This window comes from Scyliorhinus torazame, chromosome 15 (assembly GCF_047496885.1).
Source record: "Scyliorhinus torazame isolate Kashiwa2021f chromosome 15, sScyTor2.1, whole genome shotgun sequence".
In the NCBI taxonomy this organism is placed as follows: Eukaryota; Metazoa; Chordata; class Chondrichthyes; order Carcharhiniformes; family Scyliorhinidae; genus Scyliorhinus; species Scyliorhinus torazame.
This window is the reverse complement of record NC_092721.1, coordinates 178,945,938-178,973,368: the sequence shown is the minus strand read 5'-3', so window position 1 is coordinate 178,973,368 and position 27,431 is coordinate 178,945,938. Positions and strand designations below refer to the sequence as shown.

At 50.0% G+C, this 27,431-nt stretch overlaps 1 protein-coding gene across 1 annotated transcript in view; it reads right to left on the bottom strand.

Moving 5' to 3' along the window:
- The window catches only part of LOC140392034 (von Willebrand factor A domain-containing protein 3B-like), a 233,774-nt gene that overhangs the window by 123,237 nt on the left and 83,106 nt on the right, over window positions 1-27,431 (bottom strand). Inside the window, exons 11-12 of the mRNA XM_072477209.1 lie at window positions 9,053-9,191; window positions 5,722-5,853 (exon numbers count right to left, since the gene is read on the bottom strand). Coding sequence (XP_072333310.1) covers window positions 5,722-5,853; window positions 9,053-9,191 — 271 coding nt within the window. The remainder of the gene's footprint in view (window positions 1-5,721; window positions 5,854-9,052; window positions 9,192-27,431) is intronic.

Genomic DNA, 27,431 nt, shown 5'->3' with positions numbered 1-27,431 from the left:
TATGGCACATAAACCAAAAACCTGCCAGTTTGTGATTCAATGTCAGGTGACATTTTGGTCAATTAGTATGTAGCATTTATTTAACAACAGCACACTTTACAATTTGTGCTGTCTGCTTTGCTGCTCCATTTGATGATATGATTGAACGTTAATGTTTTATGCCCCGTTTATTCTCAAGAAATTTTTAATCTCTTTGGAGCTAAACTAAAGTCCGTTGTTGGACACAATTCTTCAGGGAGCCCATAAGCAGCAAATGGCTCGGCAAATATTTAGAGTTTTGCTAGTTGTTCTTGGTTTCATCAGAAACCTCCCTGCCCACTTTGAATGGCTGTCTATTACAATGAATAACTATTGCCCTCAAATCCTGTATCATCTATATGCAGCTTCTGCCATACTCTAGGCAGACATTTCCATGATTGCAAAGATACCAATGGCAGCTTGTTTTCCAATCATTGACATATTCTACATTGTCAACTCTATTATATCCTTACCTAACCCTAGCCACCAAAGATAGCTTTTTGCTAAACCTTTTGTGAAGCTCACTCCCGAGTGTTGATAATGAAGATCACATAGCAACGCCCATCTGTACCATTCAGGAATTACCACTCTGGCTCCCCACGCAACATCATCTTTAAAACTCATTCTTATACGTAGAAAATATTCTCATTTCTAATTCCAGTATCTGCATTGGTCATCTCTTTGCGATATTTGCTTTGTCAAGGGGAGGTCATGCCTGAAATATCTTTTTGAATTCTTTGAGGAGGTAACGAAGAAGTTAGACAAGGGAGAGCCAGTGATTTCCAGAAGGCCTATGACAAAGTGCCGTACAGAAGGCTGCTCGTTCAGATAAGGGCTCATTGTAATAGGGGCAAGGTATTGGCTTGCATTGAGGATTGGCTGACTGGCAGAAGGCAGAGAGTGGGGACAAAGGGGTCTTTTTCAGTATGGCAGCCAATGACTAGTCGTTGTCCATAGGGGTTAGTGTTGGGACCACAACTATTCTCTATATACATTAATGATCTGGAAGGAGGAACTACGGGCAAAGTTTGCAGATGATACAAAGATATGTAGAGGGACAGGTAATTTTGAGCGAGCGAGGAGGCTGCAGAAGGACTTGGGCAGGCTAGGAGAATGAGCAAGTGGCAAATGGAATACAATGTGGAAAAGTGTGAGTTTGTACACTTTGGTAGGAAGAATAGAAGCATGGACTATTTTCTAAATGGGGAAAGGCTTTGGGAAATCTGAAGCCCAAAGGAACTTAGGAGTCCTAATTCAGGATTCTCTTAAGGTTAACATGAAGGTTCAGTTGGCAGTTAGAAAGGCAAATGAAATGTTAGCATTCATGTCGAGAGGGCTAGCAAGGATGTACTGCTGAGGCTGTATAAGGCTCTGGTCGGATCCCATTTGGAATATTGTGAGCTGTTTTGGGCCTCGTATCTAAGAAAGGATGGGGTGGCCCTGGAGGGGATCTAGTGGAAGTTCACAAGAATGATTCTGGGAATGAAGAGCTTGTCATATGAAGAGTGGCTGAGGACTCGAACTGTACTTGATGGAGTTTAGAAGGATGAGGGGGGATTGCATTGAAACTTACGGAATACTGAGAGACCTAAATACAGTGAACATGGAGAGGATGTTTCCACAAGTAGGAGAAACTAGAACCCGAGGATGGTGAATCTGTGGAACCCATTGCCACAGAAAGCTGTGGAGGCCAAATCACTGAGTGTCTTTAAGACAGAGAAAGATAGGTTCTTAATTAATAAGGGATCAAGGGTTACAGGGAGAAGGCAGAAGAATGGGAATGAGAAACATATCAGCCATGATCAAATGGTGGACATTCCTGTGCCCAATCTTGGCCAAAGCATTGGTAACAGGCCTTTGTAATGCCTCTGCCATGACTAACTGTCATCGTGGGGTCTTCTGCTTACTCAGCTGCAGCTTACTTACTTCAGCAGACGACTGGCAGTTGCTAACTCTGACTTCCCTCGAGGCACATTCCGCCATGTCCATGGATGATGCCGATTGAAAAGCTATGGTGAAAGTTAACTTTGACAATGTCAGCAATGTATTACAAATGCATTTCCTTTCTCTTGAAATTCCCCAAAATTACAAGGAGTGGACAGCTTTTTTCAAAGCCCTGGGTCTCCAATGTTCTCTCCAGGCAATGCCTTCCTTTGTTCCAAACCAATAGCTTTCAGAAATCTCCAATGGCTTGGAATTGTAGTGCTGCTCAAACCTACACAAAATGTCAGACTGGGGTATGTCTTTTGGTTTATCAGGGGCGAGAAAATTCTTGAGCATTTCATTTAGTTCTGCGCCTGATTCCATCAAAAATATCGCCCTTTTCCTTTCCACCATTGTCTACCAGCTGGATTATCAGGATCTTCGAGAATATTATTAGCAGTGAAAAATATCTCTAGCTGCTGCACAGAAGGACCGAAAGACTTTTCGTCATGGCTGTACTCTCCTTGTCACCCTGGTGAAGCGGTCATCTTTGAAGGTCAGTCACCCACATATAGAAACGGCTTTTTCTCCAAGCCCCGAACTTTAAGCTTGTTTCTCAGCAAAATTAAATTTTGTAGCTCCGCTATTGGTTTGCTGGAAGCTTCCTAAACCCCAAATAGTTTGGGAATTCCACGATCCCACCTTATTTCCAGGTTGTGATATTGTTGTAGGACAAAAGGCGCTGTGTGCCACCTGGTGTTCTGGGACCCAATGGAATTGGTTTATTCTGGTTTGGTTTACACAAATGGCCCCGAAAGGATGCTATTACAGAGTCATTTGTGTATGTATATACCTAAAGCAAGCTAATGTAAATCAGTTCAGTTGTCTAGTTAATTGGTTTCAACCAGGATATTAATTACCCAGCATCCCAGTCTAGATATACAAGGAAAATAATCTGAGAATCCTGCTCATGGTTGCTAACTAGCATCTCATCAGCTGGAAACCCTGCATGTCTGAAAGTCAGTTGAAGGTAGGATCAAGCAAATAGTCTGCCACCATATTGGCTCACATATGAAGAATGGTCAATTAGCTCTAAACTGTTGAACAGTCAGTCAGCGAAATTCAACGCTTTCATGAGAGATGAGGAGAAAACTGATTTCTGTATATTATAGAATCAAGGGTATATTTTTCTGGCTGCTCACAAAAAATGACAAAACACTGTGCGGTGCAACAATCATAGGGGTAATTTCAGTCTACTAACTGCTTTCAGACACTACCTTATGTGGTAGTATGTATTCGGGGTCATGTGGGACTGTGAAGCCGTGATGCTATTGGCTGACAGATCCCGGGTCCTGGTTGGCTGTTGACGCCTGGCTCCGCCCTGAAGGCGGAGTATAAGAACCCGAGCTTCTCCCCGCCGCTCCATTCTGTTGCTGAACTGCTGGGGACAAGTCTCGCTTAATAAAGCCTCATCGACTTCATCTCTACTCGTCTCTCTCGTAAGTCATTGTGCGCTACACCTTATTAATCATCTGATTTATTCTGAGACAGATGGGACAACCATCTATATAGCCACACAAAACATCAAATAACCAACACAGCTCCAGCCTGTCAGACAGATCTTACACCCTGCACAGTTCAAAGCTAATTGCATAATCTCATGACATATACCGCCTGTGTTTCATCCAATAAAAAAATTAAGAATAAAACATAAACTAAATGCTATCATCGACTGTATTAAGGAAGGGACAATTGAAAAAATGTTTAATTTATGAGAGGATAAACATTTTAATCATTGTAGGACTTCAAACTAATATCTGCGTGCTTTATTTATGGTATTATGAGTTATATGTTAATCCTCAGTTGCTAAGAAATGGGAGCCACTTGTTGAATAATACATCTCCAAAGCAATCAAGAATAAGTGTAACCAATTATCCATGAATGAATTCTGAAAATGTCACCGAATTTAAATTTCCAAAACAACTTTAACAATCCAGAGAGCAAAGTCTCTCTGGATGGGACATGAACCAAGGCTAATTTAATCAGCACCGTTTCAAGCAAAAATGTGAAGAATCAGAATCGAACATCTCTCCCAGTGTAGTCCAGGAACAGCACGGTAGCATTGTGGATAGCACAATTGCTTCACAGCTCCAGGGTCCCAGGTTCGATTCCGGCTTGGGTCACTGTCTGTGCGGAGTCTGCACGTCCTCCCCGTGTGTGCGTGGGTTTCCTCCGGGTGCTCCGGTTTCCTCCCACAGTCCAAAGATGTGCAGGTTAGGTGGATTGGCCATGATAAATTGCCCTTAATGTCCAAAATTGCCCTTAGTGTTGGGTGGGGTTGCTGGGTTATGGGGATAGGGTGTGGAGGTGTTGACCTTGGGTAGGGTGCTCTTCTCCAAGAGCCGGTGCAGACTCGATGGGCCGAATGGCCTCCTTCTGCACTGTAAATTCTATGATTCAAAAAAAAACTGTTAAAATCTGAATTCAAGTCACTCGTCACAGCCTGTGACACAAAACACCCATCTCGATTTAACTGACAGCACCAACGAGGATTCAGAAACAGGTCCTTACAAAGAGTGGATAGGAGAACAACAAATCAACACAACCCAGGTTGCTGTCACACAGCCTCTCGACGGTTGGTTCAAGAGTGGCGATGGCAGAGTCTGCGCAAGAGGGCGGAATACGGTCAGCTCAAAGAGACAGCAGCAGAGGTTTCACAATCGAACAGCTACCCATCCCCTCAGTCGCAATTGTGTGAGGCCCAGTACATCAGGCCACCGAGGAAGATAGGGGACGGGATTCTCCGCCGGCAGGATTCTCCAGTGATCCAGAATCAAAGCCGTAGCTTTCCTCATCGCCAGTATCAGGAGTCCGGAGAAGGTTAAACAACTGAGGTTTGTGAGACAAACAAAGTAAGAGCTACAGTGCAGCACCCAGCACATAGGTCCCAGCCAGGACTACCGATCATGCCGGTCCCATTCAGGGCTGGCTTTTAAGTACCTAATTCACGAGGCCCAGCTGTTAGGCCTCTTCCCCTCAGTGGGGAGCTCGTATTCGACGAGCCCCATGGGGAGATCAATTGGGCCATCCCCCTGGGTCTCATGAGGGTTATTACAATACATTAACAGCTAACAAACTAGATAGTCCGATTATACACACATCACGTTCCACCTTGAAAATCCCCAACTGTTGAAATCCACAAAATAAATATAGCCTCTCATTTGCTGTTTTCTAATTCCTGCAGACCCAACATGAAGGAACAATACGGTACCATTCTCACCACAAATCAGAAAAATGTGAGTTCAAGCCTCACCTCAGACCTGAGCAATCTTATGTACAGGTGGTATCAGATGTGTACCATATTGCAGAATATGGATGAGGACTTTTAACTAAGACCTGAGCTTCTGCTCAGATGGGTACAGAGTTTTCCATGGCACTATTTGGAGAAGCCCAAGGCGTTCTGCTGGTGTCCTGGGTGCTTTTCACCCTGCAACCTCTAAACCATAGTTCAAACACCAAAAACAATTCTCTGGGTCTATTTTTAAAGGTTTTATTGGAGCACAGATGCTGCGAACTTCACAAAACCTAATGTGGAACTGGGACACACTACTGGACTCTTAACGAGGAACATCACAGCATCACAGTGTCTTTACAGTACAGGAGACCATTCGGCCCATCGAGTCTGCACTGACTTGCTGAAAGAGCATTCCACCTAATCCCGCTCCCCTGCCTTATCCCCGTAATCAGATAGATGTTTCAGATATTTGCAAGTGTGTGTACCTGAAGTCCCTTCACCCAAGACCACGCCTTTTCCAGATTATTTTCATTTACTTCGGCCAGCTTCTCCTGCCAGGGTTCAGCTCTGGAATCAAACTTCACAAAATTGAACTTGGTCTTGTGTCGAAGCTGTTCCTGAATAAAGTAAATATTCCTGTAAATATGCCTGAAGGAACACAAACCCATATTCCGGTATATATCCTGCAGCATGATCGAGATCTGATGGTGGCATCCAATTTTTCATTGGTTGGGAGGTACAGACTCAAATTCCAGGTTTAGTTGGACATTTGCTTTCAGGGGTTCCACCATCACAGGCCATTTTGGGTGATATTCTCTTGGGCACTAGGGTAAAATGGCAGATCAACAGCCAGTTATACACTCTTCCAATTCCAATTCACTTCCTGCACCCAGTGGTGCATTGAGGCTGACTTCTGTCTGTTTCCATAGCTGGTAATTCCCAGAACAGGTCGCTAACCTGTCGCCAGGGGTTTACAGCTTGAAGGAGCGCCACTCCACATCAAGCAGTTATACACCCTTAGAGAGGTGTAAAATGAGTGCTGAACCCTGAATATCTGGTGTGTGTTAACACCCAGGTCAAATTTCAGCCCCATTGTTGCTTGGGCCTTGAGATACAGGACCAAAAATAACACAGGTACATAGATAATAGAGGGGGCAAAACAAGGTACATAGATAAGAGAGGGGGCAAAACAATCGCATTTGTTGTTCCTTACCAGTTGACCACATGGCAAAATTTGAGATTGGCACCAAAGTATTCCATGGGCGAGTGACAAGACACATAACATGGATTAAAAACAGTATTTTGTTGTGTGCAGTATTAAGATGTGTACATTATTTATACATTATTCATTACCAAAAAAATGAATATAACAATATTCAAAATATGTGGGTGATTTCCAAATTTTTAAAAATACTATCACCAAGACCAAGAGGTGATATCTCCAATCAGATGGCAGATGCCGGACAAAACTATACATTACAGTCTAATTTAAGTGGCAGAGGTAAAGCAAGTTAACTTTTTTGACTTGTGACCATTCTGGATAACCTGAATGCTGAAATATAATCATTATTTTAAAATGCACCAATTTGTTCAATAAAATGAAAAGTTAGGAGCTTCTAAATTCTAGTAGCTAACATGGGAGAATCCAGGTACAAGAAGAACAAATGTCACTTGATCAAAAGACCTTTACTCAACCTTGGTATTTTTGTCAACTTAGCAAAGATAGGCTATGGTGTCGTTATTAACCCAAAGACCTTTGTTAAGATGCCTTTTTGTGGTGAATGTATTCACCTAATGCATGCATGATACTGTAACCTATGACCTGGAAGTGGTAATACGAGCTGCTTCCAGGTACTGTACTGTAACCCCGGTGGGCTCCGCCTCTGGCTCCGCCCTCACCGGGGCCATATATAGAAAGCCTAATGTTCACTCGCTCTCTCTGCCTCTCGGTGAATTGAAGGTATATCACTTTTAATAATCCTTTTAATTACTTTAATAACTGTAATTTAAACATCTAAATGTCTTCAGCACAGACATCTTAGGCCTTGAAGCGTATAATTTCTCCAAATTCTGCAGATGGTGCTTTATTGTAAACTTTGATGGCCGGGGCTGTCAAACATTTCTGTGTGAGGACTCCCTGTCGAATGTTGATAATTTTCCAGGTTCGGAAAGACATCGCCACACAAAGAAAGAGGCGTTGTAATTATAGAAAAGCTGAATGCCAAATGGGCAGGAATCTAAAGAATATGGAGCTCACAGAGGATCGCTTGGGGATTTTGTACTTTTCTCGTGTTGTTACTGTTTTTTTTTTTCTTTTCTCCTCTCCCTTCGTGATTTGTGTGTGTGTGCCCTTCTTTATAAATACACCTGATTATAGCATTAAGAATGTGTTCATCCTATAGCAGATGTTGCCATGAGGGTCAGAGCACTAGTAACAAATGTTGGGCTGACAGAATGAGCGACAAATCGAAGTGCCGGAAGGCAAATTCAGAGGAATTATCCGACAACATTAAATATTCACCCGTTTGAGCTATTGCCCCCTACACATAAAAATGCAGAGGTTAAGAACAAAAAAATCTGACAGCAACACTGCTTAAAACAAAGGGTAATAGTGAATGATAGATAGGAGGAGAAATACATTAGGCATTCACGGTTCTGGCAGCAGTTCGTTATGGAAGGCCCCAATTTTACACCTGAATAGACACACTGTATGGGTCTTCTTTACATCGGTATTAGTTCAGAACAATACATTGGTATTGTTTGCAGTGCAGACGTTTCATTACAAATAACAGCCTTCTTTTGGGGCTGTAATAGGGGTAGAGCTTCTCCAGTGAAAGGGGAATTCCTGTCACAATCTGACAACGCAAATTCAGTTACCAGAGGAAACAGACCTAACCGACTGGAACTAGTAATTAGTAGAGTAAGTGATTTGTTGCAGCAAGTGATTTGTCACAAAAACTCTGCTTAAAAATGAACATTTTCCTAGCCTCTAGGTCTGTCCAATGGGAATTTGATGTGGAGATGCTGGCGTTGGACTGGGGTGGGCACAATAAGAAGTCTTACAACACCAGGTTAAAGTCCAACAGATTTGTTTGGAATCACTAGCTTTCGGAGCGCAGCTCCTCCCTCGGGCGAGACGCTTATCTGATGAAGGAGCAGTGCTCCGTAAGCTAGTGATTCCAAACAAACCTGTTGGACTTTAACCTGGTGTTGCAGGATAACGGCAGCGAAATCCATCCGGGAGAAGCAAGGGACAACACCAGCACCAGACCCATTCGAGGATTGCCCTCTGGAATTGTCTCTCCGGCACCCAATTGTATATCTACCACTCCCCCCTCCCCCCCACAAACAGATGCCTCCTTATGTGTGTAAATAATTTTGCCAAGTGTACAGAGTTGCTGCGGCTGGGCAGGTGCATTATACCCCACCAGTTACATTATCTGACTTTGTACTTCTCTCGTGTTGTTACTGTTTTTTTTTCTTTTCTCCTCTCCCTTTGTGACTTGTGTGTGTGTACCCTTCTCTTCTATATATATATATATATATCCTGGGTATATAACGGCAAATATACTTCGTTCAAAAATCCAATAAAAAACATTTATTTAAAAAAACCTGGTGTTGCAGGTCTTCTTACAATGGACATTTGTAGATTGGTCAGCAAGCCCCATTGTGTTGGGTTAAGGATGGAAAATTTACAGAATTTGTCATGCGATGTTGCGCTGGGCTAAATCATTGAACAAATGATTGGAAGCTCATTAAGGAAAGCTTCTTAACTCAGAAACAAAATTTTATAAGTCAGGACTATTGGTAATGAACCTGCATGAGTTGAAAGATCTTTCTTTGCAACAACTCCAATTTATCTTTCATGGATTGAGAGGTGTCAACTAGGACATAGACCTGATCCTCGATTATGGTCCCAAATAGTTCCCTACTCCCCTGCTGCAGCCAGTCAATTCTGTGAACAAGAAATAAAAACAAGAAATGGGTTGGAAAACAATAAGACTCCTTCAGTACTAAAGAACAACTTCACAAATCGATGACACATTCAAATATTATTTAATGTGCTGCAATAATGAAAACTGTCAGTACACTTTTTGGAATAGAAATGCTACAAAGTTTCTACAGCAAGTACCATAGAGGTCAACATATAAATCAACAGTCGGAGCCTTGAAATCCCTCCAAAGATGCGGGTTGACTTATATGATGAATATAAAAAAGTGAAACGGCAGCCTGAGTGTGGATGGTTCCCATTTTGAAATGACATCAGTAAAGTGTCGGAATGTCTTAAACCCCTGCACATCTGTGCAACATATCTTCATCCATATCGCCTGTTTGCACCTAGTTATGAGGTATGGGAGGCAAAGCGGGCAGATATAGGATGAAAATTGAAGCAGACTGCTAATGCAGTGTCATAGCTGAAAAGGGTGGTTGTCTTATACATCAAGTATATGCATAAACCTGGGGCTGGATTGTCCATATCGGAGTCTAAGTACTGGCGCCAATGGAGTATCCGTGGTGTTTCACGACAGGAAAATCGGCGTGAAACCGTCACCGATTCTGGTACCGTGTGAAATACCCACGGAACGCATGGAAAACAGCCGGAGAATCGCTGGGTCCCGGGCCCTGCATACACAGGGCAGACAAGCTGCAGATGCGCCTGCCTACACCTGCATCGGTCTCGCCGGAAAACTTGACATCAGCCGTGCTGGACTGTATACCCGCCCACCCTGATCCCATAGCCCATCTCCTGGCCACCCCCCAACACTCCCCCCAGCCCTAGTAGAAGCCCTCCAGCCAACGTCATGGATCTCGGCCGTGTGTGGCGGTGTTGGACACTGTCCGAAGCCGGCATGCCAGGCTCCAGACCACTGGGAACACACGTGGCCCGCACCGTCAGGAACTTGGCCCATCAGAGGTGGAACATTGCGGGAGGGCCATCTGATGGCACTGCAACAAGGTTCCGACAGCGCGCAGCGTGCGTCCCGATGAATCCGGTTTGGAGTGGACGGAGAATCGAGAACTGGCGACAAACCGGCGCCTGCCCCAATTTCGGTGTAGGAGCCCTACTCCGCCCGATCGCCGTTCTTGATTTCGGCGTTGAGCTACGGAGAAACCCGCCCATGATTTCTGGGGCCAGAAAAATGCGGTCTTATTCACCAGGTCGATGTACATGCCATGATTTATGGAATATATGGTGGCCCAGTGGTTAGCACTGCTGTCTCACAGCTCCAGGGACCAGGGTTCAATTGCGACATTGGGTTGGTGTGGAGTTTGCACTTTCTCCCCATGTCTGTGTGGGTTTCCTCCCCCAGTCCAAAGATGTGCAGGTTAGGTGGATTGGACATGTTAAGTTGCCCCTTAGTGTCCAAAGCTGTGCAGATTAGATGAGGTCATGGGGTTAAAGGGATAGAGCAGAGGAGTGGTCACAGGTAGGATGCTCTTTCAGAGGGCCGGTGCAGACTCGATGGGCCGAATGGCCTCCTTTTGTACTGTAGGGATCCTATGGCCAGGGAATGAAGAAAGATAAGACATTTTAGGGCTGGTTTTAGGCAGCCAACTTGTCAAAGAATAACAGAGCATAAAGAAGTCCGATGCAAGAAAAAGTCTTATTTTTAATATTTGAATTGTTATTATTTTCAGTCTTTAGATACAAGTTCAATCCTTAACTTGGATAGAGTTTTGTAGAATATCTAGTTCATGGATCATGTCAATATCTTAAAGCTACTGTATGGTTCTGGGAAGATTATTGTTGTGAAGGCAAGATAATGAAAATGCTGGGCGTTAGAAATTGCCTGAACACCCAAACGAAAACAACTGTTTGGATGGTTATCTAAGTTTGTATAATAGACCCAGGATAGAACCGAGGGTCCAATAGAACAGCAGGTGGACCTACCTAGCTGGAGAATTGTGGACGAGGAGTCAACACTGCTTGAAAGAAGTGCAGTCCAGAGAGATGTTTTGTTTTGGGAGTTAGAGCTAAATTAGTTTAGACGCATTCGGTGAACCCTAAAGGATTACTTCACCACAGAGGTGGGTGTAGCTTAAAAGGTTTGCTGCCTTCGATTATCTGTATGTTTGCTGGGAGAGGGGGTTTGTTGCACTTTGGATCTCATGTGGTTTGCAGCTCACTTTAATGGAATACAATGTTGACAAATGTGAGGTTATCCATTTTGGTAGGAATAACAGCAAAAGGGATTATTATTTAAATGATAAAATATTAAAACATGCGACTGTGCAGAGAGACCTGGGTGTGCTAGTGCATGAGTCTCAAAAAGTTGGTTTACAGGTGATTAAGAAGGCAAATGGAATTTTGTCCTTCATTGCTAGAGGGATGGAGTTTAAGACTACTAGGGAGGTTATGCTGCAATTGTATAAGGTGTTAGTAAGGCCACACCTGGAGTATTGTGTTCAGTTTTGGTCTCCTTACTTGAGAAAGGATGTACTGGCACTGGAGGGTGTGCAGAGGAGATTCACTAGGTTAATCCCAGAGCTGAAGGGGTTGGATTACGAGGAGAGGTTGAGTAGACTGGGACTGTACTCGTTGGAATTTAGAAGGATGAGGGGGGGGATCTTATAGAAAAATATAAAATTATGAAGGGAATAGATAGGATAGATGCGGGCAGGATGTTTCCACTGGCGGGTGAAAGCAGAACTAGGGGGCATAGCCTCAAAATAAGGGGAAGTAGATTTGGGACTGAGTTTAGGAGGAACTTCTTCACCCAAAGGGTTGTGAATCTATGGAATTCCTTACCCAGTGAAGCAGTAGAGGCTCCTTCATTAAATGTTTTTAAGATAAAGATAGATAGTGTTTTGAAGAATAAAGGGATTAAGGGTTATGGTGTTCGGGCCGGAAAGTGGAGCTGAGTCCACAAAAGATCAGCCATGATCTCATTGAATGGTGGAGCAGGCTCGAGGGGCCAGATGGCCTACTCCTGCTTCTCGATCTTATGTTCTCACAGAGACTCATTGGGAGCTGTTAGCAGTTACCAGACAATTAGGGCTCAGCGATGTCCTGGGAGCTGAGAAGGCTCAGTGGGTCATTGGTTACGTGCCAGGCAGCTAGGGCTCACAGAAGCCCTGGGAACCAGTTATGCTTGGTGCAGCACAGAGTTTGAAAAAAGCCCTGAGGCAGTGCCAGCTTAGTGAAGTTAGAGGTTTGCGAAGCATTAGAATTGTGTGCCAGTAATTAAAAACAAGAGTGTAGCTATGTGAAACTCAGGAGGAGAGAGTGGACCATTGAGAAGTGAGCAATCATTGAGGCAGTCTGGCTTAGAGTGACTTTAAAGGTAATGCAGAAGAACAAAGAACAAAGAAAAGTATAGCACAGGAACAGGCCCTTCGGCCCACCAAGCCTGCATCGACCATGCTGCCCGTCTAAACTAAAATCTTCTACACTTCCGGTGTCCATATCCCTCTATTCCCTTCCTATTCATGTATTTGTCAAGATGCCTCTTAAATGTCACTATCGTCCCTGCTTCCGCCACCTCCTCCGGCAGCGAGTTCCAGGCATCCTCTACCCTCGGTGTAAAAAACGTGCCTCGTACGTCTCCTCTAAACCTTGCCCCTTGCATCTTAAACCTATGCCCCCTAGTACTTGACCCCTCTACCCTTGAAAAAGTCTCTGACTATCCTCCCTTTCTATGCCCCTCATTAATTTGTACATAAAAGCTCGCTCTTCAAAAGTGAAGAATCGTAATATCTCACGAGGGAAATAGAGTTTTAGTGAGATTCTGTGACTCAGTGGTCATTGATGTGTGGGTGGGTTACTAAGAGATCCATGGGATCTGTTTTGGTCACATCTGCCACATAGTGTGTCGTGTAGTGTGTTGGGCAATAGATTGCCTGACGATTCATATTGACCTCATGTTAATTCCAAATGCTAAAGTATAAGATAGATATTGCAAATTGTTTTTACTTTTTTGACTTTGTATGGTAAAGTTTATTTGGTTTGCTTAAAACCACGTGGCTTTATTCTCTTGGTGGGCAACTGGTATTTCACACTTTGCCTACTATAAACAAACAGTGACTGGTCCCTAACCAGATCCTAACAGATGTATAGTGATTGGTTATTCCAGAACCCTGGATTAATGATCCTGAGAGGTGAGGCCAAATCCTGCCAGACCCAGTGACATCCTACTTTCTAACCTCATTTTACACTTGGTATCAACTCTGGATATCGGGATTTGCGCCGGGTGCCAAACAGCTTCCGATGCTCTCAGCCCACTCCAGCGGTCATAATCTGGTTCATACCCTCACTGGGCGTGAAACAGATGAGCCTATCTAAACCCTTATTTAAATATGCAGGATATGTTTAAATCTGGATTCTCTTGGCCCCTCCCACCAGTGCAGCGTGAAGCTGGCACAAATCATTACTGCCTCCATAAACGGAAACAGGGGTGCAATTCTCCGGAAAAATTTCTAACTGTGGTAGCGAGTGGGAATTGCCGCAAGCATCGCGCGTTCGGCCCAGCGAGGTCAGCAACGCAATCTAACACTAATTGGTTCACTTAACAAGGCCGCACAGGCTTCTCGTCGCCAATGAAATTCGCCAGCTGATTCACCGGGACCGTGCTCGCCCGTCCCCCGCTAACAAGCTCGAGCAGCATTTAAGCTGCACTTGCTCAGCCAACCCCAGCCCACTCGCAACAATCGCACGAAGGAGACCAGCCCCAAAATTCGGGAATGCTGGCCTGGGAGGATGCGAGAAGCGGTGGAGGCCTGTACCCCCGAGGGTCCCAGAGAGTCAGCCACAGGCTGCCTGGGATGAGGTGGCGGCAGCTGTCAGCTCGGGGAGTCTGACCAGGAGGACTGGCCTCCAGTGCCGTAAGAAGGTCAACAACCTCCACTGGGCAGCACGAGTGAGTAGACACCAACGTACGCCTCCCCTCCCCCAAGGGAGCACTCACCCCTCCAACTCCCCATGCGACCCTCCACCCCTACCGCCTTCAACCTCCCGCCGCCCCTTCCCCCCTCCTCACACTGTGAACCGCGCATGTGGCTAACAATGCTCTCTCTCTGTCCCTCAGATAAAGCTCTCCCATAATATGTGGGAGAGGGACCAGACAGGCGGAGGGGTGCCGGACTTAAGAATCCTCACCTCTGGCTTCCCATGGCGTTCGTGAACATGCCGCCGCCCCCCCCCCCCCCCCCGCCGAGCAGGAGAGCGCAGGGTGCGACGTGTGGCGGCCCGGACCGAGAAGCGGGGACAGCAGCGGGGACCAACCGACCAACACCCCCCTCCCCCTCCCCCCTCACCACCACCGGCGGTGACCACCACGAGGCAGGAACAAAGAGGGAATCCCGACCAGAAGCCTCTCTCTCTCTTGACCTGGGTGAGTGAAGGAAAAGGGAGGAAAAAAGAACTTTTGCAAAAACAAAACTCTGAAAAGAATTTTTTTTTATTTTCTTTTAATTTAAATTCTTTTTGCACTTTTCTTGTTCTCACCCAAAACAAGTTCACCTGAGAAGAATTTTATAAAAGAGGAAAAATAAAGTGGTAAAGGAGAGAAGGGAGGGGAGAAGAAAAAGGGAAGGGGGAGAATAAATAAATAAATAAAAGGGGGGAGGGAAAACGGGGGAAAAATGCCAGAAGGGAGCTAAAGCAGAGGGAGAAGGGGCACCAAAGGCAGACGGGGCAATGGGAGAGCCAGTTCAGATGAGCCAATCAGCGGGCAAAGCGACAGAACGGAAGTATCGCCGCACCAAAAAGAGCTGGGCAGACAGGTGCAGTCTCCCCCGGGACCAGGGGGGAGCTGGAACTGGAAGGCAGCCTTTGCCGATGCGCTGAGGGAACATCAGCAGGTAAACAAGGCAGAGGCTAGGGCAGACATAGAGGCCGCAGTGCAGGCAGCAACGGCCAAGGCCCTGACGGAGGTGCAGGAGGCCCTGGGCAGAGCAGAGGAGAAATTGGATGCCCAAGGGAAGAAACTGGACGCCCAAGGGGAGAAACTGGAAGCCCAAGAGGCGACCATTAAGGAGCTGGAGAAAGCAGCGACTGACATGAGCGACCGGATCACGGCCCTGGAGAGGGAGGTGGCGAGACTGGGCACAACACAGGGGAGCCTGAAGGGCAGAGTGGACGACCGGGAAAACTACTCGAGGAGGCAAAATGTCAGGATAATGGGCCTACCGGAGGGGATCGAGGGTAGAAACCCCATGGCATACGTGGCTGAGATGCTGGGCAACTTAGTGGGGAAGAAAACCTTTCCCAGCCCACCAGAAATGGACAGAGCACACCGGTCGCTGCGCCCAAAGCCCAAAGCAGGGGACCACCCGAGAGCAGTTATAGCTAAACTGCACCGGTACCAAGATAGGGAAACAATCCTGCGCTGGGCCAGGAAAAACAGAACCTGCAAATGGGAAGGACACGCCGTTAGAATTTATGAGGACATTGGGGCAGACCGAGCCAGGAGACGGGCCGAGTTTAATAGAGCGAAAGCAACTCCTCACAAGAGCAACGTGCGTTTTGGTATGTTGTACCCAGCGAAACTCTGGGTCACATACCAAGAAAGAGAACACTTCTTTACAGCCCCTGCCGAAGCAAACAAGTTTGTCGAGGAACACGGGCTGGAAAACCACCAGCGAAGGTAGAAATGAGGGGCCCCTGGCAGGGGGCAACAACACGCTGACGTAGGGGGGGGGGGGGGTTGAGGCAACGCCAGGCCCCCCCTGCCCCCGTCACGTCAAGCGCACCATGAACAAAGAACAAACCACTGCCCGAGGGACCGCTTCAGGTGGGAGGCCAGGCTCCAGCACGAGGGAACGAGAGTAGCGGAGAAGGGAGAGCAATCAAGAGGAGTGCAGGGTAGGATAGGGGAAGAGCGGGCAGAAAACCGTAGAGGCTGGGCAGGGGAGAGGCGAGACAGTAACTCCCGAGAGGGGGGCCACCGTACTAGAGGGAAAGCTAGCGCCGGGGGCATGCAACAAAGCAGCAGGGATGGCGCCAGGCTGGGGGTGGGGGGGACCGAGTCGGGAGAGCAAACTGATTTAGGAACAGAGGAAAGAGGGACAAATGAGGTGTACAAGGGAGAGGGGGGAAAGGGGAGAAACCGGGAGGCGGTGGAACACAGGGAGGGAGAGACCGGGGAGGAGCGACACAGGGAAGGAGGGACAAACAAGGCTAGAAAAGGAATAGGGCTACAAAGTGCCACAACCAAGGGCTAGAAACAAGGAATCGCTGCAAGCGCCCACCCAGTACGGTCTCTGGGCGAAGGGAGACCCCAGAGTGCAGGGGACTACCTGCATGGCGAACACACAGTGGGCGGCCATGTTGGGTGCCCCCGGGACAACGGGAAACCCCGGAGCGTAGGGACCCGACCGCATGGAGAGAGCAGTGACAGCGGCCATCCTGGATGGGCCCCTAACAAAGGAAAACCCCGGAGTGCAGGGGCGCGTCCACCAGGTAAGTATGGTTAAGCCCACAGGAGCAAGGGGCAGAAGCCCCCCACCAGGATAGTCACCTGGAACATAAGGGGACTCAACGGCCCAGTGAAGAGATCCAGAGTCCTCACCCACCTAAGAAATATGAGGGCTGACATAGTCTTCCTCCAGGAGACACACCTGAGAAAGCAGGACCGACTGCGGGTAAGAAAGGGCTGGGTGGGACAAACCTACCATTCCTGCTATGGAACAAGGGCCAGTGGGGTGGCGATATTGATCAGCAAGAGGACGATGTTTAGGGCGACGAAGACAGTTACGGACACAGGGGGACGGTACATCATGGTCAGCGGGGCCCTGGATGGGGCACCGGTAGTACTAGTTAACGTGTACGCACCCAACTGGGACGACACGAGCTTCATCAAGAAGACCATGGCAGAAATCCCTGACATAGCGACGCATTGACTAATCATGGGGGGGGACTTCAACTGTGTACAGGACCCAAAGACAGACAGTTCAAACCCCAAAACGGGGAAAACCTCAAGCATGGCAAGGGAACTCAGTCACTTTATGGAGCCGATGGGAGCGGTGGACCCCTGGAGGTTCGCCCACCCGGGGGAGAAGGAATTCTCCTTCTTTTCCCCAGTACACAACGTATACACCAGAATTGACTTCTTTGTGGTGGGGAAAACGGTGCTTCCAGGGATAGACAAAGTTGAATACTCCACAATTGTGTTATCAGACCACTCTCCACACTACATGGACGTGAGGCTGGAGACGGGCAGGGCCCAACGCCCCACATGGAGGTTGGACGTCGCCCTACTAGCTGCCAAGGTCTTCAATGAAAGGTTATCACGGGCCACAGCAGAGTACACAGAGAACAACCAGAACGGGGAGGTCTCACCCTCCACGTTCTGGGAAGCACTAAAGGCCGTACTAAGAGGGGAAATCATCGCTTTCAAAGCGCGAAGAGATAGGGAGGAAAGGGCGGCTAGGCAGCAGCTGGTCGACTCCATACTGGAGGTAGACCGTAAATACTCCAAGGCCCCAACCGTAGAGCTCCTGGTGCAGAGGAAAGAGCTACAAAGGAACTTTGACCTGCTCTCCACAAGGAAAGCAGTGCACCAACTCCGCCAGGCACGTGGGACCCTATACGAACACGGGGACAAAGCCAGCCGCCTGTTGGCACACCAGCTGAGAAAGCAGGCAGCCACCAGAGAAATTGCACAAATCACGGATACCAGAGGCACGCTAGAAATAGAACCAGAAAAGATCAACAAAACCTTCAAGGCCTTCTACCAAGGGCTGTACACCTCAGAGCCCCCAATGGGGGAGTCTGGGATGAAATGGTTCCTTGATGGACTGGACATTCCAGTCGTGGGAGAGGGCAGAAAACGGGGCTTGGAAGCACCACGAGCACTGGGAGAGATCATGGACAGCATTAGCTCCATGCAGGCAGGGAAGGCGCCAGGACCCGACGGGTTCCCGGCGGACTTCTACAAAAGATTTGCGACAGCACTGGCCCCGCACCTGCGGGAGATGTTCACAGACTCGCTAGCGAGGGGCACACTGCCGTCCACGCTAGCACAGGCCTCAATCTCGCTGATACCTAAAAAAGACAAAGACCCAACGGAATGTGGGTCATACAGACCCATCTCACTGCTGAATGCAGACACCAAAATACTGGCCAAAATCCTAGCCAAAGGTTAGAAGACTGTGTACCTGAGGTGGTCGCAGAGGACCAGACGGGCTTTGTCAAAGGTAGACAGCTTACCTCAAACATCAGGCGCCCGCTGAACGTGATAATGACCCCCTCCGGGGAGAGAACACCAGAGGTGATCGTCTCCCTCGATGCAGAAAAGGCCTTCGACAGAGTCGAATGGAAATACCTCAGAGGTTCTGGAGCTGTTCGGGCTTGGAACAGGGTCCACCTCCTGGGTAAAGCTCCTATACAACGCTCCCATGGCGAGCGTATGAACCAACAATACCAACTCCCGATACTTCCAGCTGCACAGGGGCACCAGACAAGGATGTCCACTGTCCCCGCTGCTGTTCGCTCTAGCGATCGAACCACTAGCAATCGCGCTCAGAGCAGCAAAAAGCTGGAGGGGGATCCGAAAGGGAGGCAGAGAGCACAGAGTCTCACTCTATGCAAATGACCTGCTCCTCTACATTTCGGATCCACAGAGTAGCATGGACAGAATCATCGCCTTCTCGGGCTACAAACTCAACATGAGCAAAAGCGAGATCTTCCCGGTACATCCACAAGTAGGTGGGGCAGCCCTAACGGGACTGCCGTTTAAACAAGCCCGACACAAATTCCGCTACCTGGGGATCCAAATAGCCCATGACTGGAAAGGGATCCACAAATGGAACCTCACCAGTCTGACGAAGGAAGTAAAAAAGGACCTGCAAAGATGGAACACACTCCCACACTCCCTCGCGGGGAGAGTCCAGACGATCAAAATGAACGTGCTGCCCAGGTACCTCTTCCTATTCAGATCCACCCGATCTACATCCCCAAGGCCATTTTCAAAGCGCTGGACAAACTAATCATGGCGTTCGTATGGGGTGTGGGGTTAGAATGCTAGGATCCCAAAGAAGGTTTTACAAAAAACAAAATCCGGGGGGGGGCTAGCCCGCCCAAACCTACAATTCTACCACTGGGCAGCGACAGCCGAGCGAATAAGGGGATGGATCAAGGAGCCAGAAGCCGAGTGGGTGCGAGCGGAGGAGGCCTCCTGCAGGGGGACCTCCCTCCGGGCCCTCACCACGGCAGCACTCCCATCCCCACCAAAAATACACTCCAGCAGCCCGGTGGTAATAGCCACCCTCCAGTCCTGGAACCAACTACGGTAGCAATTTGGCCTGACCAAAATGTCGGTCAAAGCCCCCATCTGCAACAACCATAGATTCACACCAGCACTGACTGACGCTACCTTTAAAAAGTGGGGACAGGATGGAGGGACACAGACAGTCAGGGACCTATACACGGATGGCAGGATCACAATACTGGACGAACAGAGAAATTCCAGCTAGCCAGGAGGAACGAGCTAAGGTACCTGCAACTAAAAAACTTCCTACGAAAGGAGACAGGGACATACCCACAACAGCCACGACAGACATTACTGGAAGAGTTACTGTTCGCAAGCATACTAGATAAAGGGAACTGTGGTGACATGTATGACCGACTGGTAGAAGGGGCCGACACCGTACTGGACACAACAAGAATGAAGTGGGAGGAGGACCTGGGGATCGAAATAGGGTGGGGATTCTGGAGCGAAGCACTGCATAGGGTCAACTCCACCTCCACGTGCGCAAGGCTCAGCCTGACGCAACTAAAAGTGGTACATAGAGCCCACTTAACAAGAACCCGTATGAGTAGGTTCTTCCCGGAGGTGGAGGACAGATGTGAACGGTGCAAAGGAGGCCCAGCCAACCATGCCCACATGTTCTGGTCCTGCCTCAGACGAGCTGGGTACTGGACAGCCTTCTTCGAGACAATGTCCAAAGTGGTGGGGGTGAGGGTCTTCGGGGTTTCAGACCAGCCAGATCTATTGCTGGGGAGGAGGGAGGACGTCCTTGCCTTTGCCTCCCTGATCGCCCGCCGTAGAATCCTGTTCGGCTGGCGGTCAGCAGCACCACCCAAAGCTGCAGACTGGCTGTCCGACCTCTCGGAATCTCTCCAAATGGAGAAAATCAAATTGGTCATCCGAGGGTCAAAACGTGGGAGCCAATTGTTCCGGGACCTGTTTGTGGCCAACAAACAAGCAGAAGAATAGCCAGGTAGCCAAGAAACAGGGGAAAGTAGCCAAAGCATGAGAGGGAGAGATGGACCGGGAGAGGAGGGGGGGGGGGGGGGCGGGACAGCTAAATCTAAGAGGAAGGAAAGGCGAACCACAGGGGGGGGGGGGGGGGGGCAAAAGCGGGGAGGGGGGGTAGAGGGAAGAGACAGGGAACAATAGAGGAGAGCCAGGGAGGGGGTGGGGGGAGGCAGGGAATCGTTAACAAACTTAACATCCACAGGAACAGAGAAAACGGGGAAGATGGGAGGGCCGCAGAAGCGGAAGCGCGCACGAGACGACAACGGTATCGAACTCCGTCTGGGAGACGCAAGGGACGACAACACCACGAACAGATGCCTACTTATGTGTGTAAATAATTTTGCCAAGTGTACAGAGCTGCTGCTGTTGAGCGGGGGCGTAATACCGTCCGATGGCTTCTCAGGGAAAATTAAAACGTCAGCAGCAGCAGCGACCCATAGAGGAGTGGGGGTGAGTGCTCCGTTAGGAGGGTGTGGGAAGACTGAGGCGCGTGGGGTCAAGTCTAGTCAATTGCTATTGTATATTCTCTTTTGCACTATGTTAATGTTCACTCTATTTTGCTGTGTTAGGATTATTACTATTTATTATGAAAAACTTTGCAAAACTTTAATAAAAAACATATTTTTAAAAAAAAAGAAAAAATCCTCACCTCCTTCGAGGAGTGGGCCCTGGAGGTGACCGGTGTGGCCGAGGACAGGACGGTCACCCACGTGGAGGCTGGCGGACGCTGCAGAGGTGAGGAGACCCGGGGTTTCTGTCAAACATTTTGTTTTTCTTTTTTTTAAATAAATTTAGAGTGCCCAATTCATTTTTCCAATTAAGGGGCAATTTAGCGTGGCCAATCCACCTACCCTGCACATCTTTGGGTTGTGGGGGTGAAACCCACGCAGACACAGGGAGAATGTGCAAACTCCACACGGACAGTGACCCAGAGCCGGGATCGAACCTGGGATCGCGGCGCCGTGAGGCAGCAGTGCTACCCACTGCACCATCGTGCTGCGGGTTCCTGTCAAACACGAGTTGTTATTGCCTTACTGACTGACCCATCCCTCCCACTGACCACGAGTCTATTCTCCAGTAGGTCCTCTAGCCGACGGTGCCAGCGTCTCTCCTCGGAGAGGAACTCCGAGGATGCGACTGTTATAGTCACAGCACAGCTGTCATCCCGCCCACCACCAGCGCAGATACACACACCTCGGTGGGAAACGTTAGTGGTCAGGCTTCGGGGGCACAATCTGGTGAGCACCACACAGCTGATGAAGCACATCAGGTGGAGGCAGGAACCCCCAGGCAAGACAGCAGTCGGATGGCTGCTGGATCCCAGGACCCAGCTGGGTCCCAGCCTGATGCTGAGCCTGTGGAAGAGATAATCCCGGAGCTGATGGAATCGATAGGGAGCAGCCAGAACATTCAGAGGGAGATGTCAGCGTCGCTCCAGCAGATCCATAGCCGATTGGAGGAGACCCATAGGCCACGGGTGCTGGAGATGTCGCCAGCAATGCGTGGCACCGAGGCCAACACCGCTAGGGTGGTGACAGCAGTGGAGAGCCTGGTGCACAACATCGGCACCATTAATGAAGGTGTCCAAGGCGTCGTGCGGTCAGTGACGGCCATGGCTGAGGGTCTCAGCAGTCTGTCCGCCTCGCTGGGGGATGTCCCAGTACCTTGATGGGTTTCTGCGGGACATGTCCCACTCCCAGATGGGCATGGCCGAGATGCTGCAGAGCTTGTCCCAGTCACTGAGGAGCATCGCTGAGGGCATCGTCACAATGGTGCGGACCATGGGGAACTGCCAGGGCTGGCAGAGCCAGATGATACAGGGGCAGCCGGGGCTCGAACCAGCTGCCCCTCCATCCCATGTTGAACCCCAAGGCCCTATGGGCACCGACCGGGACGGGGGGGGGGGGGCGCTGAGTGCCATCCCGGACCCGTCCCATGGAGTGGCGACAGTGGCCACCAACTCCCCTGGTGAGGCCGCGTTTGGGATCAGCACATGGCACAGGACAACACGGCTGCGCATGTGCCACCGGCAAGTGATCCGGGGCCTTCCGACCCCCAGAGGACGTCCGCCAGGGGCATCGAAGACCATGAGATGAGGTAGGCAGCTGGCAACCTCCACTCAGATGTGCATCCTGGGGAAACATCTAGACGTAGTGGTAGAGCTAGGAGGACCAAGCACGTTGAGGGTCACTGAGGGCACCTAGGGAAGGGAGGAAGGGAGGGGGTAGGTGGGGGGGGGGGGGGGGGGGGCATCATCGGGAGTGGGGTATTGTACACACATTAAATACCTTTTTGCACAACCATTATGATGGCTCTGTCACTTCCTTCCGTAATGCGGGCTGACCTCCGGACCCTTTGCCCATTTCTCCAGGCATCCTCTCCGTGGCACTCACCCACCCGCCAGCCGTGGTCATGTCCCTGGAGCTGTGTCCCATCCCCTGGGTGTTCGGATGTTGGTTCCTGTGTGTGCGGTGCTGCCTCCTGCAGTGTCCAGGCACAGTATCCAGGCATCAAGGTTTGATTGGGACAATAGGCAATGACTCCCACATGCTACATGGCCCGCCCACCCACGGGAATCCACTTGGCATGTGTGAAATGCTCACTTAACCATGATTGCCAATTCCCTATTAGCAATAGTCTTCAGCCGCAAGGCCAGAGGCCTCAGCAATTGGTGGGTGTTATGGGTGGTCATTGGGGCAGACGGGCAGGGTCAAGGGTTGCCCCGGGAATGGTTACACACGATCCAGGGGTTGGCATGGTAGTGCCGCGAGCGGTTGCCCCCCCCCCCCCCCCCAGCGCTTCCCCTCCCCACCTTCCCATGGCGGCCCACTTCTGCGGAGCATCCCTAACCCCAGCCAAGGTTCCCCAACCCCCAGCCCAGGGTCCCTCACCCCACAGCAAGCACTGGAGTGGCTAGCCCAGCACCCCCTCGTTGCCTGTGAGCAAAGATGGTTACTCACCTCTTCGGCTCCCCACAGAAGCCCTTCCACCAGGTTCACCTTTTTCAAAAGGTGTACTATTGCCGCCAGCGTGACCACTTGCTGGGGAAGCCGCTGGGAATCACAGGAGGCCATTGTATACGAGGTGGCTCCCATTGATTGTATGGAAATTGGGCTGAAGTGGTGATAATTGGTTTCTCGCCTCACTACGGCACAATCCCAATTTCGCCTACGGGTGTGGGCCGGTTGCATCACAAACTGTTTGGCCCCTGGCGCCGTTCCGGTTTTGGCCTCCCGCTATTCACCGGCCTCGTTTCGCTTGAGCGAGTGTGTCACAAGGCTGGTGAATCATGCCCCAGAGGTGATGATCATGCTGGGGGCTATTGTAACCCCTAGGTGATCGGGGATGTGGCAGGGCAATGCCGTGGCACTTTCCCCTGGTATCCTGGCAGTGCCAACCTAGCACTGTCACATTGGCACTGCCAAGGTGCCATGCCAGGTTGTCACTGCCAAGGGGCGGGGCCCGAGGGGCTGGGGCCTGAGGGAGATTAAGAACAAGGTATTTGGTGACGCTAAAGTGGGACGTAACCCACCTGGGGGGGGACACTCTGGTACTGGTAACTGAGGGCGGTGCCTGATGCCGGTGATTGGGGGATGGTCATGCTGGTAAGTAGAGGGGGTCCGGAGCAATAGTTTGTGATATCAGGGCACCCTTTTGAGGAGTCAGACCTGCCAGCGTCTTCAGGTCCCACACACCTTATTCGGGATGTAGTTTGCCCCATCCTCCAGATAAATTCTAAGTGTGGGGGTGTATTGCGGTCTGGATCGCGCCAAACCACCTGACGGGAATCGCACCTCGTTTCCCACCCGGAGACCACACTTAGAAATATTTTGGGAGACTTGTGCCCATAGAGTGTGAGTGGCAGATGTGTTCTAAACAGAATGGGGGTTGGAGTTTATGTGATCATGAAGTTGGATGGAGAGGGAAGTTTAAGAAGGTTGGGTTGATTTATGGTCCTACAGAATGTTAGGGCAGAAGGAGGAGCAAACAATGAGGCTGCTGGTGGTGAGTGGGAAATGGAAGTGAGTGAACAATATCATAGAATAGCCAGTTGAGTAATGAGGAGCAGTGAGAAAAACAGAGGAGAAAAGTTACAATAATAATCTTTATTATTGTCACAGGTAGTCTTACATTAACACTGCAATGAAGCTACTGTGAAAAGCCCCCAGTCGCCACACTCCGGCGCCTGTCCGGGTACACCGAGGGAGAATTCAGAATGTCCAATTCACCTATCAGCATGGGCTGGATTCTCCACAACCTCGGGCTAAAATCGCGTTTGGCGCGGAAGCGGAGAATCGAAGTTCCCAACGGAATCTGGCCCGGCGCTGCTCCGGCGATTCTCCGTGTCCCGAATATCCGCGCGTCCACGAATCATGCCGCGCGGCTGGGGTGCCTTTGCCAGAGGCCCGCCCGGCAATACTCCGCTCCTGACCGGCCGAGTTCCCAACGGAGTGGAACTAATATGGTCTGGCCGGTCGGGACTCAGTCTGCAGCCGCCCTGGTGGGAGACGGGGGGGGAAATCGAGCACCGGGGAGGGCCTCATGGGCGGCCGAGGCAGCGATCGGGCCAGTCTGATGCAGGGGCGCGCGGCCGATTGGGGGGGGGGGGGGGGGGCCTAGTTTGTTTGTGCTGGTCCGCAGTCCGAGTCCATCATGTCGCTCGGCCGCCATGCGCATGCGCAGACTCTGAACCGGAAGTGCGGGGGCCCGTATTCGCAGCCGAGCCTGCAAGAAGCTCCCCGGTCCCTGCTAGCCCGCTGAAGGTAAGTGTATCGGGTTGTTTTTTCCAGGAAACTCGGGAGTGCAATGCCAGTGTTTTTATGCCGACGTGGGGACATAGCCCCATTTTGGGAGAATCCAGCCGCATGTCTTTCGGGACTAGTGGGAGGAAACCGGAGTACCCGGAGGAAACCCACGCAGACAGGGGGGAGAACGTGCAGACTCCACACAAACAGCGACCCAAGCCAGGAATCGAATCTGGGACCCTGGCGCAGTGAAGCAACAGTGCTAACCATTGTGCTACCGCGCCACCCGAGGGCATGTGAGACAGTTCAGTGATATGTGGGATATGCAAAAAGCAATGAAGTGTGGAAGGATAGAATTTGGAATGGTGTGGGGGAAGAAAATGCTCATCGAATTGAACTCGACGGATTGGGCCAAAATGGCACCAAATAAATTGGTGAAATAAGTCCGCCATGAGGCACAAAATCAAAATTGTGAAATGAATTAATGAATAGGCAGGTCTCATGAATTAAAAATTGCTTCGCAGAGAACAAGGGAAAATCTCGGCCTGCATACAGATGAGAATGGCTGACTGCCAGCAAAAATTTCAAAGACCATTTCCAACCGGGAACCAGCAAAGAGATTGGCCGAGTGCCAAAGGAAGATTTCAAAGACTGTCCGCAGTTGGGAACCAGTGGGAAAGGTTCAGCTAACAGCCCCTGAAAAATGAGAAAGACAGCTTCCGACAGGGAACCTCATGATCAAGGTCTGCTGATAGCCAAAAATGTAAGCTGAAATATTACTCCCGCCTTTCCTGGTTGTTGACACATCCACAATGTCCAGAATAAAATTAACACCGTTACTTCCAGTGCAAGGAGTTTAAGGATGGAACAACGGAGCTTGGAGGGTCAGATGTCATTTGAAAGGAGTCAGGCAATTAGACCAAGCATCATGCTTGAGAAAACGTCGAATGTAATGTGACAGAAGTGTGGTAGTCACCACTGTTGTATTATATTGTATATACTGCACTGCATCCGAGGGTATTACGGTAACACTCCTGTACTACAGGTACGGGGGTAGATCCCTGCCTGCTGGCTCCACCCAGTAGGCGGAGTATACATGTGTGTGCTCTCCGAATTGCAGCCATTTCGGCAGCAGCTGTAGGAGGCCACACATCTCTGTGTAATAAAGCCTCGGTTACTCTCTACTCTCGTCTCGTCGTAATTGATAGTGCATCAATTTATTACACAGAGATTTTACAAAGATGGATCTCCGCATCAAGCCTGCAGCTGCATCCTCAAGCAGACAACGGTAAAAAGGACTTTGCTCATTGGCTAGCTTGTTTTGAAGCATACATCGGATCTGCGACAGACCCAATCCCAGAAGCACAGAAGCTCCAGATTCTGTACACGCGGCTGAGCTCTGTGGTCTTTCCCCTCATCCAGGACGCGCCTACCTACACAGAGGCCATGGTGCTACTGAAGGAGAACTACACTCAGCAGACCAACAAGATCTATGCCAGCACCTCCTGTCCACCTCCTGTTGGCGGCACCAACTTCCCGGGGAGTCTGTGGATGATTTCTGGCGTGCCCTGCTCGCCCTGGTGAGAGACTGTGATTGCCAGGCCATTTCGGCCGCTGGACATTCTAGCCTGCTAATTAGAGACGCGTTCATTACAGGCATATGGTCGGCCTACATCCACCAGCGCCTCTTAGAAGGGGCTGCGCTTGACATCACGGCGTCCAAGAAACTAGCGCTCTCGCTCACAGTCGCCTCACGCAACGTACAGGCATATGCCCCCGACCACACGGCCCACCCCTCCTGGGCCTCGGGGACCCCGCCAGCGGCCACCCCGTTGTGGACCCCATCAGCGACCGCCCCCAGCCAACCCCACACCTGCGCCGAGTGACAGCCAACCAACCCCGGGGGACCCAAGTGCTACTTCTGCGGACAGACAAAACACCCCCGGCAGCGCTGCCCAGCGCGGAGCGCGTTCTGCAAGAAAGGACATTTTGCTGCAGTGTGCCAGGCCCGCTCAATCGCCGCTATTGGCCCTGCACCCCCCGCATGTGGCCAGTGGGCGCCGCCATCTTCCTCACCTCAGACCACGTGCAACCCATAGGGGCCGCCATCTTGCTCCCCTCACAACACATGCGACCCGTGGGTGCCGCCACCTTGCTTGCCTCACAACCAATGGGCGGAGCCATCTTGCCTGCCCCAGGACACGTGCGGCCTGAGGGCGCCACCAGCTTGCCTGCCCCAGGACACGTGCG